At 37.5% G+C, this 17,757-nt stretch overlaps 1 protein-coding gene across 1 annotated transcript in view; it reads right to left on the reverse strand.

Moving 5' to 3' along the window:
- Window positions 1–17,757, reverse strand: part of LOC141432447 (homeobox protein Nkx-2.1-like) — a gene marked incomplete in the record, with an annotated part of 55,028 nt that overhangs the window by 28,278 nt on the left and 8,993 nt on the right. The window contains 1 exon segment of the mRNA XM_074094015.1: window positions 15,935–16,131. Within this exon segment, the coding sequence (XP_073950116.1) occupies window positions 15,935–16,131 (197 nt within the window).

Genomic DNA, 17,757 nt, shown 5'->3' on the forward strand with positions numbered 1-17,757 from the left:
AAGAAGAAAACAAAGAAGTAAATCTTTTCGTGTAATGTCTATACGCTGTGTATAGATGCAGGCTGGAAATCAGCGCGGTAAAGCATGTTCTCACCGCAGATGCTGAGTCTGAGCTTTTGCCACATAGTCGTATACTCAGGCGGCACAAAATTTGACTCTTCATACAAATTACTATTGCATACATTTAAGGCCAGATTTTTTGCCGCCCAGTATATGAGTTGAGCATACCTTCTCGCTTATAGGTAAGTATTTTTTTTATAAATGTTTTTTCTTAGATTTTTTCGCGCTCTCCCTCTGCCAATAGATTACATCGGTAGCCTTTTGATTTAATTTAATTTATACTTATTTATGTAAAAATATGGGTTATCAAATTACCTGAAATAAATGATTTATTATTATTTGAAACATGTTGTGGTTATGGTGTGGCTGTAGTACAGCAGGGCTACTACGAAACTCGAAACTGGAAGTTCGTGTCGTGCGGTCCCTCTCGCTCTCGTATTAAATAGTATTAGTGTCAGAGTTCGAGTTTCGTAGTAGCCCTGCAGTTGCCATCAGATATTTCGGAACAGGCAAGGTGATCAAAAATATCGTAACATGCACTCTAATACCGTAATAATAGAGTGCATATGTATCAGGTATTGGTGCTGGGGAGCGCTTTGGCCACGACCACAGAGAATACATCTGGGTACCTCGAGTAGGTTGGTGAAAACTTACTTTTATTTTGCCAGCTCGGTCTATCAGTGAGCCCCGCTCGAGTTAATTGATAAAAAAATGCTTATTTCAGAGATTCAACTTCAAAAAGGATTTCATTAATTTGAAAAATAAAAATCGTGCGCGGATTAATAACAGTTACACTAATGGGTGTTTTGAAAAGAAGTGCACCCTTTGTCTTTTTTGAAATTTTGGAAAAAATATGGTTTTTCCTACTCAGAAATAAGAGCACAATCGATTCCGATAGTTTTAAAAAATGTCCCCAAAAAATGGGACAGTTTGGGCGTGACGCGTGACAAAACTGAGTCATAAAATTTTGTATGAAAAATGGGGACATTTTTTTGAAACGAGCGGAACCGACTTCGCTCTTAACTCTGAGTAGGAAAAACCATATTTTTCCCAAAATTTCAAAAACAAAGAAAGGGTAATTTCTGAAAACGCCCTAGTAGGTACCAATGGTTGTCTGGAAGAAATCGCTTTAAGCGATAAGACCGTCTATTGTCCATGCTTCTTGTGTTACTGTTAAATCACTGTACTGAGTTTTGGTGTTCAATAAAGTATATTTGGTGTTCAACAATAATAGCGTGCAATAATTAAAACAAAAAAAGGAAATCAGTTAATTGGATATGGACATTCACCAAATATAAATAATGCCTGATTCAATCAATTACAAAAAGTAAATGCTTTATAGACGAAATATCAAAGTAAAAAAATCCTATTATTCACAATAAACAGTTGCATTTAACGCGAGAAAAACGAAGACAGCGTAGAAACATTCGTTTAAGTAGAGCCACTTGCATAATGTAGTAAAATGATGATTACAGAAATTCACAATTCCACATTAAGTAAGTTGATAATTCGACTCCATTTAAATCCTAGATATAATTGCTGATGCTTCCCTGCAATCGCATTTATCCCTCGCCAGGTAAAATATTAATTATTTTCACGTGGGAGAATTAAATCTAGAGCTGGCAACATTTAAGTGCTGCCTGTTTTACTAATGATATTTTATGACACTCGGATTTTCTTTCCGTATAAATGAAAAGAGATAACCTACTGGGTAAAGATATCCCACTAATATCCTACTTATACATATTATAAATGCGAAAGTTTGTGAGTGAGTGAGTGAGTATGTTTGTTACTCCTTCACGCTGAAACAGCTGGACGGATTTGGATGAAATTTGGTGTGTAAATAGCTGGATATCTGGAATAAAACTACTAGTATACTTTTTATTCCGATACTCCCACGGGATAGGGGTAAAATCTCGAAACAACAACCGCTGGGCTTAGAGTTGTGAGATTTGACATGATTGTTTTTAATGTAACGTCAATGAAAACCGCGATTTAATTTTAGGGAATTCCCACGGGAATTTTAAAAAATCCCTAAATTTCAATTCAGCTGTTGGATCTAATGATTTAGGTGTGCGAAACCGCGGGTAAACATTAGTGCTTAATATTTGACAAAGAAAGACTTATTTTGGAACTGGAGGATGGGTAGATTAATAGTGAGATAATAGAGATGTAGAGTAGAGCGCTAACGATAACAAATAAAAAACCGGTTAAGAGCGAGTGGAATGATGTTTACTTCCGTTTGTAGGTAGGTCGAAATAGACACTACAAATGGCCGTTTTTATAAAAAAAACTGTACTAGCCCGGATTTAAAAAAAAATGTGTGGGGTCATTTTTCGTTAGCAGTTGGAAATTGGGCGTTTTCCTACTCAGAATTAAGAGCACAATCGATTCCGAAACTTTAAAAAAATGTCCCCACAAAAAATGACAGTTTTGCGACGTTTTTTTCATACAAGTATTTCATATAAGTTAGTATGGGCGTGACAAAACTGACTCATACATTTTTGTATGAAATAACGTAACCATTTTCATTTTAAATACAAGCTATTTTTGCTGACTGTACTTTTTGTTGACTGTACTTGCATTGTCACTCAAACTACATTTCCATACCAAATTTCAAGTCGATTCTATTAACCGTTGAAGACTTCTGTCCTGCAGAGACGATCCTGGCTGGACTACCAGGATGTCACTACTAGATTATTGTATTGTCACGCGATTTACATAAGTATTCCAAATTTCAAGTCAATCTGACTACTGAAAGTTGGTCAAATTTAACTTCCAAGATTTGATTACAGACAGACAGACAGACAATGGGACAGGTGAAACTAAATAAATGCTTGTAAAAATGGGGACTTTTTTAAACGATCGGAATCGATTGTGCTCTTGATTCTGAGTAGGAAAAACCATTTTTTTTTTCAAAATTAAAAAAAAGAAATGGTACATTTTTTTTGAAAACGCCCAATTCATTAAATTAGTTTAAAATGTAATGCATTTTTTTTATTATGTTTTGTTGTATAGAAATACACATTTTCCAACATTCATCACTTTCATCACTTCATCAGAGAAAAAAACATCAATTTTGTATCACATTTAAAATTTCACCTTGTTTATAATAACTAAAAAACAATCAAGTACCTCGAAATTCTCAATTAGGCCAAGAACCCTATATTTTGGGTGACCGAACAAAATACGATCAGAATTTTCCCTATTAACAGGCAAACAAAATAATAGCGAATGTTTTCCTAATTTTGCTACACAATGTCTACGGCGTAGAACAGCTACGAGCTACGCCCCGTAGCACCGTAGCAAACACTGTTACATTTTCCTTATCAACAATACGAGGCAATGACAATGGCCGGTACATGCATCCGACAATTGCTACCTGAGAAAGCAAAGGTTCCAACAGCCATAAAAATTGAGAAGCAATATAAACTCTTCGCACGCTTTTATAAGACTCAAATTGCAGCTACCAAAGTTGTTTCATGAACCTCTTTACTTTTAGATAATGGATAGCCGGGATCGATGACCGCTGTACCTACGAGTAACTAGATTGAATTGGTGAGGTGTTCTAGAACAAAACATTAGGCCACTTGTTACGTAAGTGGGGACCGGGTACGCCATAATACTGACATAGGTACAGTACACCTAGAATGTTAATGTCTCTCGGGACTCGTCGGTTTACTTCGTTTTCCTGAAGATTCGAATGAGAAAGAAAAAGAGAATCGATCTTTCGTTTCAAGTTCCGAACGACAATAGTAAACTAGTGTGTAATTCTAATTTTCATAAATAGGTAGCTCCTGGGCGACCGAGCTTGGAGTTGTTTTTGTGAAATCGTGTTTTTTGAGGAAGACTCGCGTACTTAAATTATTACTTAATTTTTTGTTTCGATTGTTATTTGTTTCAGCCCGCGTAAGGGTGTATTCTTGACAAGTAAGTGCATAATAGTTGTAATAATTAATTGTTATTTTATTTAATAATTGGAGAAAACAATAAAATGGTTAAAAAGGTACAATACGGTATTTGACAACTCCTGATTTTGCCATATCTTAATATTATTATGAAAATATAGATGAACAGATAGTGTTTAGCGAAGAGAAAATTTAAATCGGTTGAAAATTGGATTTATAGTGTTTTTTTTGAAAATCTATATACCTGTCTCTTTCTCAAACGCTTTTCTCTATGCAGCAAGTATGGCGGTACTGGCGTGTGACGTCACATGCCAGTATGTCTTTCTCTGTCTAATCTTGAATTTCAAACCTTTATAACTTTGTTATTTGTAAAGGTAGCTTAAAAATTGTTTTTCTATTCGATAACAGGCATTGTGTAGTTTTAATTTATAAAACGTATACAAAATAGTCAAATACCGTATTGAAGTTACACTAAACTAACCTAAAGTCGCACAATAAATATGTTTTCTAATTTACAAACTGTCTATTTATTTAACGACCGGATGGCTAAGTGGTTAGAGAACCTGACTACGAAGCTTGAGGTCCTGGATTCGAATGTTCGAATGTTTATCCGTTGCCTAGTATCCATAGTACAAGCTTTGCTTAGTTTGGGACTAGGTCAATTGGTGTCAAGTGTCCCATGATATTTATTTATTTATTTATTTTATTTATGTAGTCTTATGTTGTTATAGTGTGTCCAAAGGTCACTGAGATGGTGCTGGCTGAAAATCAGCACTGGGATGTTTTCAACGCTTCACCATTATGCTCAGCCAGTGTCCAATTCACAACCGCAATGATACATAATATATATTCGTGTTGTCTATTTTTGTACCTAATAATATTGTTGTGTCTTGTGAATAAATGTATTATCTTTCTTTTTTACTTTCTAAATAAACTTTAAAGATAAGTAAAACGTAAAATAAAACAAAATACAATTCAGCTCAAGCCTCTTACGTTTCAGTCATTTTTCTCGCCGATCAGTGGCAAATAAACAGTTGATAATTTAAAACGTATTAATTAAAAAGCCCCAGTCACCGAATTCGCTGCCACATTCACCTATTTAGCATTTCATTTGTTCCCCTATCTGAAAACCGTCCCGTCGGCAATCGGCAGCAATATCCCACACATTACGATGGATCGCGTCTATTGACTCACCACTCCACCAAAAGAGTCTTTCAATAAAATATAACTCCCCATTCTGTCTTGTATTGCGCCTTGTTTTGGCCTTTGTTCGGTGGAATACGCTTTCAAACTCAATGCTGGACATTATCGCCGATCTAAGGTGTGCGCTGAGCTCGGAGGTTTAAAGGATTGAGTTAAACAGCTCTTGCCTGAGCTCAGAGCAATATGGCAAGTTCAAAATTAAAACATTCGTCCTTTTTGCATAGAATTTTGACTCAATAGAAGTGGGTCAACTTTTAAGATTTGGTTACACCCGCTCACCCGGGGCTAGCAAAACTATATAATTATAATACTTTGAAAAAGTCTAGGTATTCTTTTTTTTTTATTCGACTGGGTGGCAAACGAGCAAATTATCCTTAAATTTACAGTGTGCATCACAAGGCAGACGATTCAAGACTATCTTTTTGTATGTTTTTTAATGTAGAATTTTTATGTAACGGAATCTTTAACCTTGATTTTCACCCATTTCTTATTTGTGTTATTGACACGAAACTTGTAGTTCTGATCGAAAGAAAATCAAAATGTGATTGAATGATTTATTTGTTGTAAATATAAAAATCGCGAGTTATTGTTGATTCGAATAATTATTCCGATAAAAATTTATTCGAATAATGCCCGTCTCTGAGTCCAACAGTGTCTGTGATGGACGTCAGTGACGGGGGTCGTCCGACGCATATATTTTGACAACAAATACCCGGCAATTGAACCGGGGACCGGTCGCACTCGCGGGGACACGCATCTTGCAAAGTTGAGAAGAATATGGGAATATGGGAATGCAATTATTTCTGAGATGAAAGGTCAAAAGATAAGTGCGTAAATGGCGAATTGATGAAATCTATATTTAGTTGTATAGTTTTTGAAGTAAAGAGATTTAGTAATAATTAATTATTATTTATTGTTTTCTGTGGTATTAAATATTTTCATGATATTGTTGAAATAAACCCTATTTATACAGGTAGGTACCTACTCTACCTAGATCTGAAATTTTTCTACGGCTTTCTGTCAATTGGCATCAGTAATTGTGGGTTTTACATAAGTGTTTCAATTCGGGTGGGTGCACAAAAGCGACTGTGTTAGCTATTTTTTTTTATAAACGATATTTTTTTATTACTCAGGTACTACTAGTTTTTAACCCCCGACGCAAAAAGAGGGGTGTTATAAGTTTGACCGCTATGTGTGTCTGTGTGTGCGTCTGTCTGTCTGTCTGTGGCACCGTAGCTCTTAAACGGGTGAATCTATTTGAATGCGGATTTTTTTATTTGAAAGCAGATTTTCTAGCGATGGCTCTTAGGCATGTTTTATCAAAATCGGTTCAGCCGTTTTACAATAAGTTTAGAGCCGGCCACAGCCCAGAGCTGTACCACTACCATGAGTTTATAGTGACAGTAGTCGATAGCGACTGCGTAAATTATTTGTAGAGGCGCTGTACAATTCTCCATACAAATAATTTACGCCGTCGCTATCGAGTACGGTCACTGTAAAACTCATGGTAGTGGTACAGTTGCTAACCTCCCAGCGATCTACAAACCCGTTAGCCAGTGCACCGACCAAAGGATGCCGGGTCTTGTGGCTTGAAGCCTCCAGCCGGCCACGGGCCTGCGCGGGAGTGGTCGCGCGTGAAATTGCGGAGGGTGCGATCTGCCACCGGCACGCGGTCAGCATAATTAGGCGGCTCTAATCCAAATGAAGAATATTGGGAGGGTTTACGTGAGGAACCCTGGCTGGTTCCGTATCTCAGCTGGCAAAAATGGAACCTCTGTAGGATCACTTTGTTATCCGTCTGTATGTCTAGTCTTTCCTGTACCCTTCTATAGTTTAACAGATAGGAGCAAAACTTTACGGTGAGATCTTACTCGTAAGCTATAATTTTAAGCAAAAACTCAAATATAAATTCGTCATTTTCTGCAATGGCAAAAACAGTGATCACAAATTCTATAAATTTCCACAAGAAAGATGACCGACGTCACTTAAGTTCGACGAATTACCTACGAGCTTCAATGGTGTGGCTCATTATGAATTTAGATCTTCACTAGTTTCTTTTCAAGTTTCAAGCCGTGGTAGTGGTTTCTATCGCTTCAAGCAGACGTGGGTTCGAACCCCGGCTCGCACCTTTGAGTTTTCGGAACTCATGTGCGGAATTACATTTGAAATTTACACGAGCTTTGCGGTGAAGGAAAACATCGTACACAAACCTGCGAAGCGATTCAATGTGCGTGCGAAGTTAATCCGCACTGGGCCCGCGTGAACTATCCCAAGCCCTCTTGCTCTGACCTGTGCCCAGCAGTACGTATATAGGCTGATGATGATGATAGTTTTTTTACATAACATATTGAACCAAAACTAAGTGTTTTCCTTTTATTGTCGTGGTTGCAGATGTCGTTAGTTGCTCGGAAGTTTTTAAAATTAATTTGATAGAAATACGGCCAGTACTAAATTATCTAAAAAATAAATACCGCAGTTATTTGCTGAAACATTGTGAATTTATAAAACACCTTGTATATTTTAGAAGTTTACTCGAATCATCGTCTCAAGATCGTTAAAAAAACAAGAAACTTATTAAAATTGCTGACGAGCAGAACAAGTGTGTCTCTTCATAAAGTTTGCCACCGAAATGTTATGTGAATAAACATTGCAAGGTCGTTATAGATCAAAATAAACAGAAAGTTACACGAAAGTTACAAGACACGTTAGGTCATAAGACAGAGTTCAAGAATTACAGCAACCAACGGTGAAAGGCTCAAAAGTCTTTAGGGCAAAGACATTTTTTTACAATCCTTATCCCAATATTAAATCGTGGTCTTCATTACCGTTGCATAAAAATACCCATGCCAAATTTAATATTTAAAGCGAGCGGTTGAAATTTTGGAAATTTCTCCCGATCCAGTGAGAATATCAGTGTTAAAGTAGCATGTATTAGGTACTTCAGAAGTTCAGGTATCTCCATACCAAATTTCATCCAAATCCGTTCAGACGTTTTGGTGTGAAAGAGTAACAAATAGACACATGCAAGTGGTTGCAGTGTCTATTTGTTATACATATCGTTATACGTGCACACACTCACAAAATTCATTTTTTAATTATTAAAAATATTACATAGTCAGATATCGCCCGGAACTTAGGAATAGAACTAGAACTCTAGGATAAGATCTTTATCGCTAAGATTACATTGTTTCGACTACATTGTAGCGGCCATGATCACAACTAGGTAGTAGGTATCCTATCTCTATAATATCTCTAGTATCTTTTGATATTAATTGTGAGTGAGAATCGCGAAAGCTTAAAACGTTTTATTCCTGATAATTTATTAAAAACTTATGCTAAATTACCAAGGACTGGTATAATCTAATTTTATTTATTTTCTTATTACAAGCTTTTATTTAGTTTCACCTGTTCCGTTGTCTGTCTGTCTGTAATCAAATCTTGCAAGTTAAATTCGACCGACTTCCAGTAGTTGGATTGACTTGAAATTTGGTATACTTATGTAAGTAAATTTCGTGACAATAATAATCATAATCTGGTAGTGACATCCTGGTAGTCCAGCCAAGATCGTCTCTACAGGACGGAACAGTTCAACGGTTAATGGCATCGACTTGAAATTTGGTATGCCAATGTAGTTTGGGTGACAATACAAGTACAGCCAACAAAAAGCTGGTATTAAAAATGTTTTTTTTTTACCAAAAACTTATTATTAGGTAAATAGTTCAGTTCTGTGGTGTGACCAGCGCGCGGCCTGGCCGGCGCTGCCGGTGTTACCCGCCGCCGCCGACCAATATTTGCTCACACTAATGGATTTCGCGAACGCGCGCTGCCTCGAAAGTGAAATTATACATTACACTGTGAATTACTACACTTTCTCTTGTTTTCTCGAAGACCCAATTAAATTGCATGGAATCTTCATAGTTCCAGTAAGTAAAGACTTTACGCAGTAATGAGTAACAATATTTAAATGCCCGTCGAAATTTTGAGTGGTTAAATGCGATTATATAACGGCATAACTATAAAACGCGCTCTAGAATAAAATAAGACTTTAGAATGATTATCTACCAATTTGTAACTTCGATGTGCAGCATTCGACACACCTGGATAAACAAACCCCAATATTAAAATAAAAAATGACAATGGAGCCTCGAATGTCCCTAGGAATTTCCACCGAAATAAAAGCTGTCTATTAGTAGCGATAAACCCCATTATTTTACTGCACAAGATAGTTTATAATAATCGCATTAAATTTGGACAACTGCGAACGCCCCCCGAGTGTTGCCAGCACTAAATAAACTGCCGGCAAATTGTGCGTGCCCAAACAGGGAATAATAGCGGTATTGTGTTACGACCCTCCCGCGTGCAGCCGCGATAGCATCGCGGAAGCTGCGTTTTGAAACGATCGGCAATCTAATGGTGATCTAATTTTAAAAGTTTGATTTTGGAATGCTTGTAATCGTTTAGAGCAGATTCAAGATGACAACTTTCACTTTTACCAAATTATGTATTTTCTTAGTGATTGAAAAACAACTAATTTAGCTTAACATTTGAGCACTGGACTAGGTTAAACAAACTTAATAGAACATATAATATTATAGAAAATACAATGTGTAGGTCAGTATAAGAAAATTTAACTTAAAACTAAATGTTGGTTATTAATGTTTATTGTTTAGTATCTTTAGCTACCTAACTGCTTAATAAAATGAATGCTTAAATTGAATGCTAAGTAGGATTATACTGACTACCACTACCACTAGTAAATTGTAGGTACTCTACACCTGGAAATTACACCATGTGCAAGTTGTCGTACCCCCGGACCCCCACCCCCTGGAGACTGTGGGAAATGAGATAGCAAACAATTTTGCGGCGGGCTATTTCCCTCAGTGTTGCCACACTAAAGAAAGATAAACTGCGGCCGTCTGCCGCTGACGCGTCCACTCGCCGCGCATTAGGCGCGCCTACACGCCAACTAAGTGTGTCACACACTTATTTTTTCCCCGCGGCAGTTTTAATTTTAGCTAGCTGACCGTGTGCGAGTGTCGCCGACATCGTTTGATGTATGGCAACACTTAAAACCTGCAGGTATTTTGTAAGTGGAAAATAATTTCAATTTTTTAACAGTTGAACGTGTCAAGTCCGAACTTAAAGGGCACACTCGAAAGTGAAGAACTTTTAGTGAGTAACAACATGGAGTGGAGCGTTGTTTGTTCATTCCGAGGTCGCATTACCATAGATAAAATAATTTTACCTTCTCCGCGCCGGGCTGAGCCTTCGACTGCATCGACCTTATGCTATTTGCAGACGTGAGGCCTTATGTTTACGCAGCCAAAGCTCTAGTGGTGAACAAACATGGGACCGATCGGACGGAATTGCTTATTTTGTCTCTGCCTACAGCCGGGGGCTGCGGACAGGTACGGGAGCGCCGCGGGGACGCTGGACAACTTTTTCTAGTGGTGTAATAATTCGGTGGACGCTGTTGGAGTGCGTGTTTTTTGTACAACACTCAGAACGTTTACCGTTTTAATCTCCTCTAAAGATGCTTATCTGTGCGGAAGCGTGCCTCTATTTTCAAATGAGAGTTTAATCACTCGAGAGTTCTTGTTTGGTCCGATAGCTCGAGCACATTGTTTAGCCCGTTGTTTGTGCTGTTGTAAAGAAAAGGCAAGTCAAACAGCCCGGCAGATTATAAACGCCGAACTAATTGCATATTACAATAAGTCAACACCACGGGGTCTTTTGTTTGATCATAATGACGTTATTCGCAAACTGAGAGAAGAATAGATAAAGTGCGAGCGTCAATACTCTCAAGTGCGTCAATGACTTGGTTGTTCTTTTAAAAAGTTAACTAGCCGGAGAAACCATTGACTTAGTTTCCTCGTGACGCCTTAAAAAGTATTAGGTACCTAAACGGGTAAGCTGCTTCAAATTAAAAGAGCAAATTAAATCCGCTTGTTCACGAATCACTCCGAGACGTCAGGTGCTCGTATGAACTGCAATTACTTGATTACGAACCGTTTCGCGCCTAATTATCTCCCGATTAGCCGCCATCTTTATTTTCGAAGCTGTTCGAGGTAGACTGTTTGTTATTGTTGACTCAATCAGTTTGTTTGGACTTTCTCCGACTCGGCTCAGACTACTGGGTTTTCTATGGGATCAAGTTTTGGATTCTCAATTATTGTCTTTGGGTTTGTATTGTCTACCGGCGTTCGAGTGGTGTCGGGTGACAGACGCCATCTTGCTTCTCGAGTGTACCAAATTTGAAATTAGTTTAAGACTCGAATTAAAATCCTCGTAGGTAACTTTAGTGAATTAAATTTAATTGTTTGTTAGTTTATTGACTTCAGAACTTAAGACACAATTTGTATGTAAGTAAAAAGGTTCTGTTATTCATTATTTTATTATTATGAAAGGCTAAGTGATTATAATTCAGCCAAGATCAAAAGTTGACTTAATTAGCTCACTATTTTCTGATAATAAATCATTTGACTCGAAGTACATATATTAAATCACTGTTTTTTTCGGCAGCTAGCGATTGTAAAGAAAGTATCTACCTAGATAATAAATGTTTAAACATTTAAAATATGGCGTATGAAAATAAACTACAAAAACCAGCTTAAGGTGTTGATTTTCAATCGAAATATTATTTAATTATTTAGTTTCAAGCGAGACTTGCAAATCGGCACATTACCACCTAATTTACGCTGTGCTTGGAACATCGTGCAAGTTTATTAGTTATACTTACATTGCGGGGCTGCACGGCAAAGGATTTATTTACGGTCAATCATCTACAACAATGAACTGCAACTCGCACACATACATAAATAGGCACATTTGCTTTATACGATACGCGTATCTCAGCGTTTCTTAATTAAGTATATTTGTTTCTCTATTGTACCTAGAATAAATAGTTTAAGAAAGAAAGAAAATACATCCCCCTGGTGTTGCTCGTTTGCCATCCAGTCGAATAAAAAAAAAAAAAACATTTATTCCTGACAGTGATATGGGTGAAGACCAAAAAGTTGCACAGCGTTAAAGCTGCGTTAGCACGTAGTTTTAATTTCCATTAACTTTTTCCACGAAAATTAATCATACATTTGTATGGATAATTTTCGTGTCACAATGGAAAAAGTTAATGAAAGTTAAAACTACGTGCTAATGCAGCTTAAAAGCTGTGCAACTTTTTGGTCTTCACCCATATAAAGACAATTAAAGAAACGACAGACAGATGAGGAAACAGTGTAGGTAGGTATAAGTTACTATCACGGAACGGATGAGTCTGAGCGCTGGTCTTCCGGTGGGACTGTGAGCCATCATTACACGCTGCAAGTAATCAATAATCATGTACGTTTACTTAATACAAACATACTCGCATAGTAATTTTTACTCTGTTTAAATAAGCTTAAATTCGTCCACAGCGTGGCTTCGGCTGATCGACACATCTAATTGAGACCCCCTAGGCCACCAGTTGGAGATATGATCCCATTTGTCGCCCGACGCGAGTGCACCTGCAAGCTACAGTGTAGGGTTACGTTGCATCACGATTAATTGCAGAGGGGAGGGCAAGCGTTAAATGTAGGTACTTTATGTACAAGCAGACCGATACTCAAACTCTTTATTGCGTTAAATGTTGTCGTGAACATCTTAAAAAGTAGGTACCTATAATAAAGTAAAGTAGTACCTATTGGTCTCAAATAAGTTTCAGTTTGATATTTTCATTTTTAATTCAGGCTTTTTGCTGACTGTACTTTTTGTTGATTGTGCTTTTTGTTAACTAAACTGGCACTGTCATCCAAATCACATATGTTATACACAATTTCAAGTCAATCTGACCACTGGGAGTAGATCAAAATGAACTTGCAAGATTTGATCCGACAAACAGGGCAAGTTATAATAAAAGCTTTTAAATTAAAAAGAAGCCTACAGTTTTGATAAAATGAGCTGTTGGATAATTGATGGCAAGCTTAAAAAGTTATGCCTAGTTAGCTTGAGGAATGGTAGAATGAATCGTCAACCCAATTAATGTCAAATTAATTATTCCGCAACTATATTTTGCTTTTATTTATTCATTGATTACACGACCAGCAGTTGATTGCGGAGTAGGCATGTAGCATTGTAGCTATTTCAGATCACGGTCAATCAATTAACAACTTCACTATCCCCTCGCAATATTTTATAACTCACCCCTTAGCGTGCATTGGGATCAGTTGGTAGTTTGTTCCGCAGCAGCACGCCACCACCACTGGCACTGCCTACCCTGCTGCCTACGTACAGTCAGCATCAAAAGTAACGGATCACTTTTTTACTTTCTCGTTTTAACACATTTGTCAAATTTTATGGAGTTAAGTACGTTGCTGTAAAACGACAAGGTACGTACAAAAGTATGCAGCTACTTTCGATGCTGACCGTACTCAATGCACATAGACTATTTCAGAAGTTAGCTTTAATGATCTGGATTTTAGACTATTTTTAGTCTGCATACTCGTAATTACGCTACAGCAATAACCCTAATAACAAATTGGCTGGAATCACCGCCAATCTCTAATTTAGGCGCCGAGTGCGGCCTGACGCGTCTGGCTCATTAGTCTTGGGTTACTAAGTCGCGGCGGCGGCGGCGCAGCACGGCGGCTGTCTTATTTTACTCGCTTTTTGTACTTAATGGTATTGACACAAGATCGGGTTTGCACGGGGATAAAGTTCTCATAGATTTGATGATTGAAGTAGATGTGTTACCTTGTTATTTGTGTAAACTACCCGAACTGAACTCTATCCTCTCTTATTCCGGATATGGGATAGAGTTCAGTTCGGCTCTATAATAATTCGATTGTAGACGTGGATGAAATTGACTTAAGTACAAGATAATATCCTTAACAAAAAGACATTGTAGTTAAATTAAAAAAGTTAAAGTTAAAAATACCGTACCTAGGTTCATTTAAGGTCAGCCGGGAAGGATATTTGTAAAAGTTTTTTTTTAAAGTACTTTCCAACCAAATCAATTTGAATCTACCTTAGGTTTAACTAAATTTTCTTGTAGATACAATGTCCCAGTCGTTTGTACCTATTCTGTTGGTGAATCAGATTATTTGCTACCTTATATCTTCTAAATAGTGGTGAAGGACTGTATAATATATCTAAGTATAGGGCGTTACAACGCGACATGTGTATTAATTTAATGTAAAATCCTGTTTTTTGTAAATTTTCTTTACAAAACATACTTTTTTACAAGAGTAAGATGAAGCTCTGCATACATAAAGCATATTTAATGATCGAAAGCAGCCAACCCAAAACCAACACTCCATCAGTTAACAGACAAAATTTGCAAAGAAACTCAACACCGTTCACACCTACCAAAAACCACTAAAAACTTGTCATGATCTTTGCTCTGTATCGGATGACGTTAAATTGGCTCAATGTATTCGCATCGGGTTACGGCGCATGCGCCGCGGGCGCCATTTTGAAAAAGTTTGTAGGTACACGAATGGAAATATCCGACCTCTTCACATTTACGGTCCATTTGTAAGTGGCCAGCACTTTTGTAGGCTGTTGTTAAAAAAAAATACGTTTTACAATGTCTGGTTGTTTCGGTGGAATTTTATGTTGAGTAAGAGTCTATTTTAATTGTATTGTAATTTTATGTTTTAAAAATAACAAATACCTACTTCATTAAACGGACCAAAAGCTTTTTTCACCCATACCTAATCGCATCCTATAATATGTATATAATTTGGCTTAATAAGCATCGGAACCGGAACACACGGTATACTTTTTAAATATTTCCCAGTGTTCGTTCATGCCAATTCTGAGAACGTGAAGTTACAAGTCGTGTAATTACTGTATACTCGTTTACGTAAATTCACACTAATAATCTTTAATGAGCATTACAGAAGTACGTGGTGGCCTAGTGGAAAAAGCCGTGGTGGCCTAGTGGTTTGACCTATCGCCCCTCAAGCAGAGGGTCGTGGGTTCAAACCCCGGCTCGCACCTCTGAGTTTTTCGAAATTCATGTGCGGAATTACATTTGAAATTTACCACTAGCTTTGCGGTGAAGGAAAACATCGTGAGGAAACCTGCACAAATGTGCGAAGCAATTTAATGGTGCGTGTGAAGTTCCCAATCCGCACTGGGCCCGCGTGGGAACTATGGCCCAAGCCCTCTTGTTCTGAGAGGAGGCCTGTGCCCAGCAGTGGGACGTATATAGGCTGGGATGATGATTACAGAAGTATTACTGACCCACATCTCTCGCTGCGACGATAATATGGACATGAAAGATGTGCTGTATAATCTCATTGTGCTAAAGTAGGTATACGAGTATATCATCATTTAAGACTTTACTTAGCTTAGTTTTATTTGATTGTTGGTTAAATTTCGTCTGTATCATTATTACGTCCCTAGAATCATCTGGGCTACTGGTATTATTTTTTATTCAGTTTTTCACGGTGTCTTTGTTCTTATTATCTACCGTTTTAATAAATATTATCATAAGGGAGATGATGCATAGTTTTAACTTTTGTAAAGATGGCACCGGCGCCAAATTTGGCCTGATTAAAGTTCTCTCACGCCTTGCCCTCTTGCAGCGGTATATCGTGAGATGGTAATGAGATCTAACCGCGCGCTTGAAATCTACAAAAAATCTAATCTGATCAAAGTTCATGCGAGTTGCCCTCCTGTTGTGGTAAAAATCGTGGGATGGGAATGAGATTTACCTGCACACTTAAAACGAATATTAACGCAAGTTGTACTAATCTACAAAATAAACTCGAACAACTCACTGGCAAACCTAGGGTCGTTGGAGGCCGGGTACCAGGAGGCGCCGCGCATGTCCCCGTAGTGGGGCAGGTCCGAGGGCGCGCAGCCGTAGCCCTGCACGGGGGCGCCGCCGTACAGCGGCACGGCGTACGGGTTGCCGGCCATGCCGCACGAGCCCCCGCCCAGGGGGGAGTTGATGCTGCTACCCGAAGAATTCGACCTGCAGGAGGACGGCTGGTTATAATAATGGTAATGATAATTAATTTGACAATATAGTTAGTTAGTTATTTATAGTCAAGTTAAGACAGTGCCGGAAAGTATTTGCATTGTGTTATTATTTATTTGTCGATGATTAATAAGCGCTGTGAATTCCAAAACATGAAAATAATTACATACAATAATAATAAAATAAAAACATAAGTTAAGGATTTTCACCTAATTAGTTATGTTATTTTGACAAGTTTTGAATCGTATCTCCTACTTTTGCACTACAGATAGAATTAGTAGTCAAACGGCTACCGGTTCTTCAATCTTTTATCTCCATTTTTGTCTACCGGATTTTGAAAAAAATTAATACTTCATTTTATATGATTTTTTTAAACATTTTCTAAAAAAAAACACTTATTTCGTATCTCTATTGACGTGAAAGATCTAATATATACGAAATCTACATATTTGGGCTCGTCTTTGACGTCTCTAAAAACGTGTCGAGGGTTTTCATTTGAAACCAATTAACACAAAAGTTATGGCCAGAAAACCAGTTTTTTGGCCTAAAATTGTTCAACTTTGATGCCAAATATCAAGAAGAGAATGAATTTTGAAGTAAATATGGGATACTATATTGATTAAAGACGTTGTTATGAATATGATAAGCTACAAAAACATTAGAAAACTAAGGAATTAAGATCGAAAATCATTGGGGCATGGGATCCCTTTAAGCCCTTTTTTAGACAAGGATGTTATAAAGAATGGTAAATATCAGTGTTTTCGTTTTACTATTGAGACTCACATACCCCTATTTCTTTTGGATAGTCGGTAGGAACTTAGGTAGTACATAAATACGTGTACACACAAAACGGGGAACGAACAGAGATATGTAAGTTACCATGGGCTCTGACTCGCCTGGATTGTCTACGGGGCGATGTGTGCCTCATGGGGTTATAACTTGTGAGATACACGTCAGCCTTAGGTATAACTAAGTATCCCTAATATCTTATAAGTAATCCCTATAATTACTGGTAAAATAATAATAATTCCCTATAAAAACTGGGATAGTTAGAAAAATTAAGTACAGCCGTAGCCGTTTGTCTGCGGGCAAGAAAAATATGCTTTTGGTATTATTTTCATAGGGTTCATGGCATAACAGAGCTTCCCAAACTGTGCGTCGCGATGCCCTGTTAAGGAGCGTCGCGTGTCGATCTCTTTTTACTTTGTATTGTATTGTATAACTCTTTATTGTACATAAAAGCACATGAAAATAAAAGAACACAGGATAATGAGATGTACAAAGGCGAACTTATCCCTTAAAGGGATCTCTTCCAGTTAACCCTTGAACGATTGGCAGGATATCAGACACAAAAGTAGACACTTTAAGTACAATGAAAAGGTAAAAGAACCGAAATTTAATTTAACTCAAAAATTTATAATAAATACACATACATATATATAGGTACAAACTAATACATATCAAGACAAATATACTACATGCAAAATACATATATACATATACACAAAACAGAACATACAACACTGCCTCCTTTAAGATTTTACGATGAACTGTCAAGCCAGTGTGCCCTTAAGCGATTCCGCAGGGTGGCTACCGACTGTGTGTTTGATGCTTGATTTC

The sequence above is a fragment of the Choristoneura fumiferana genome, chromosome 11 (genome assembly GCF_025370935.1).
Source record: "Choristoneura fumiferana chromosome 11, NRCan_CFum_1, whole genome shotgun sequence".
NCBI lineage: Eukaryota > Metazoa > Arthropoda > Insecta > Lepidoptera > Tortricidae > Choristoneura > Choristoneura fumiferana.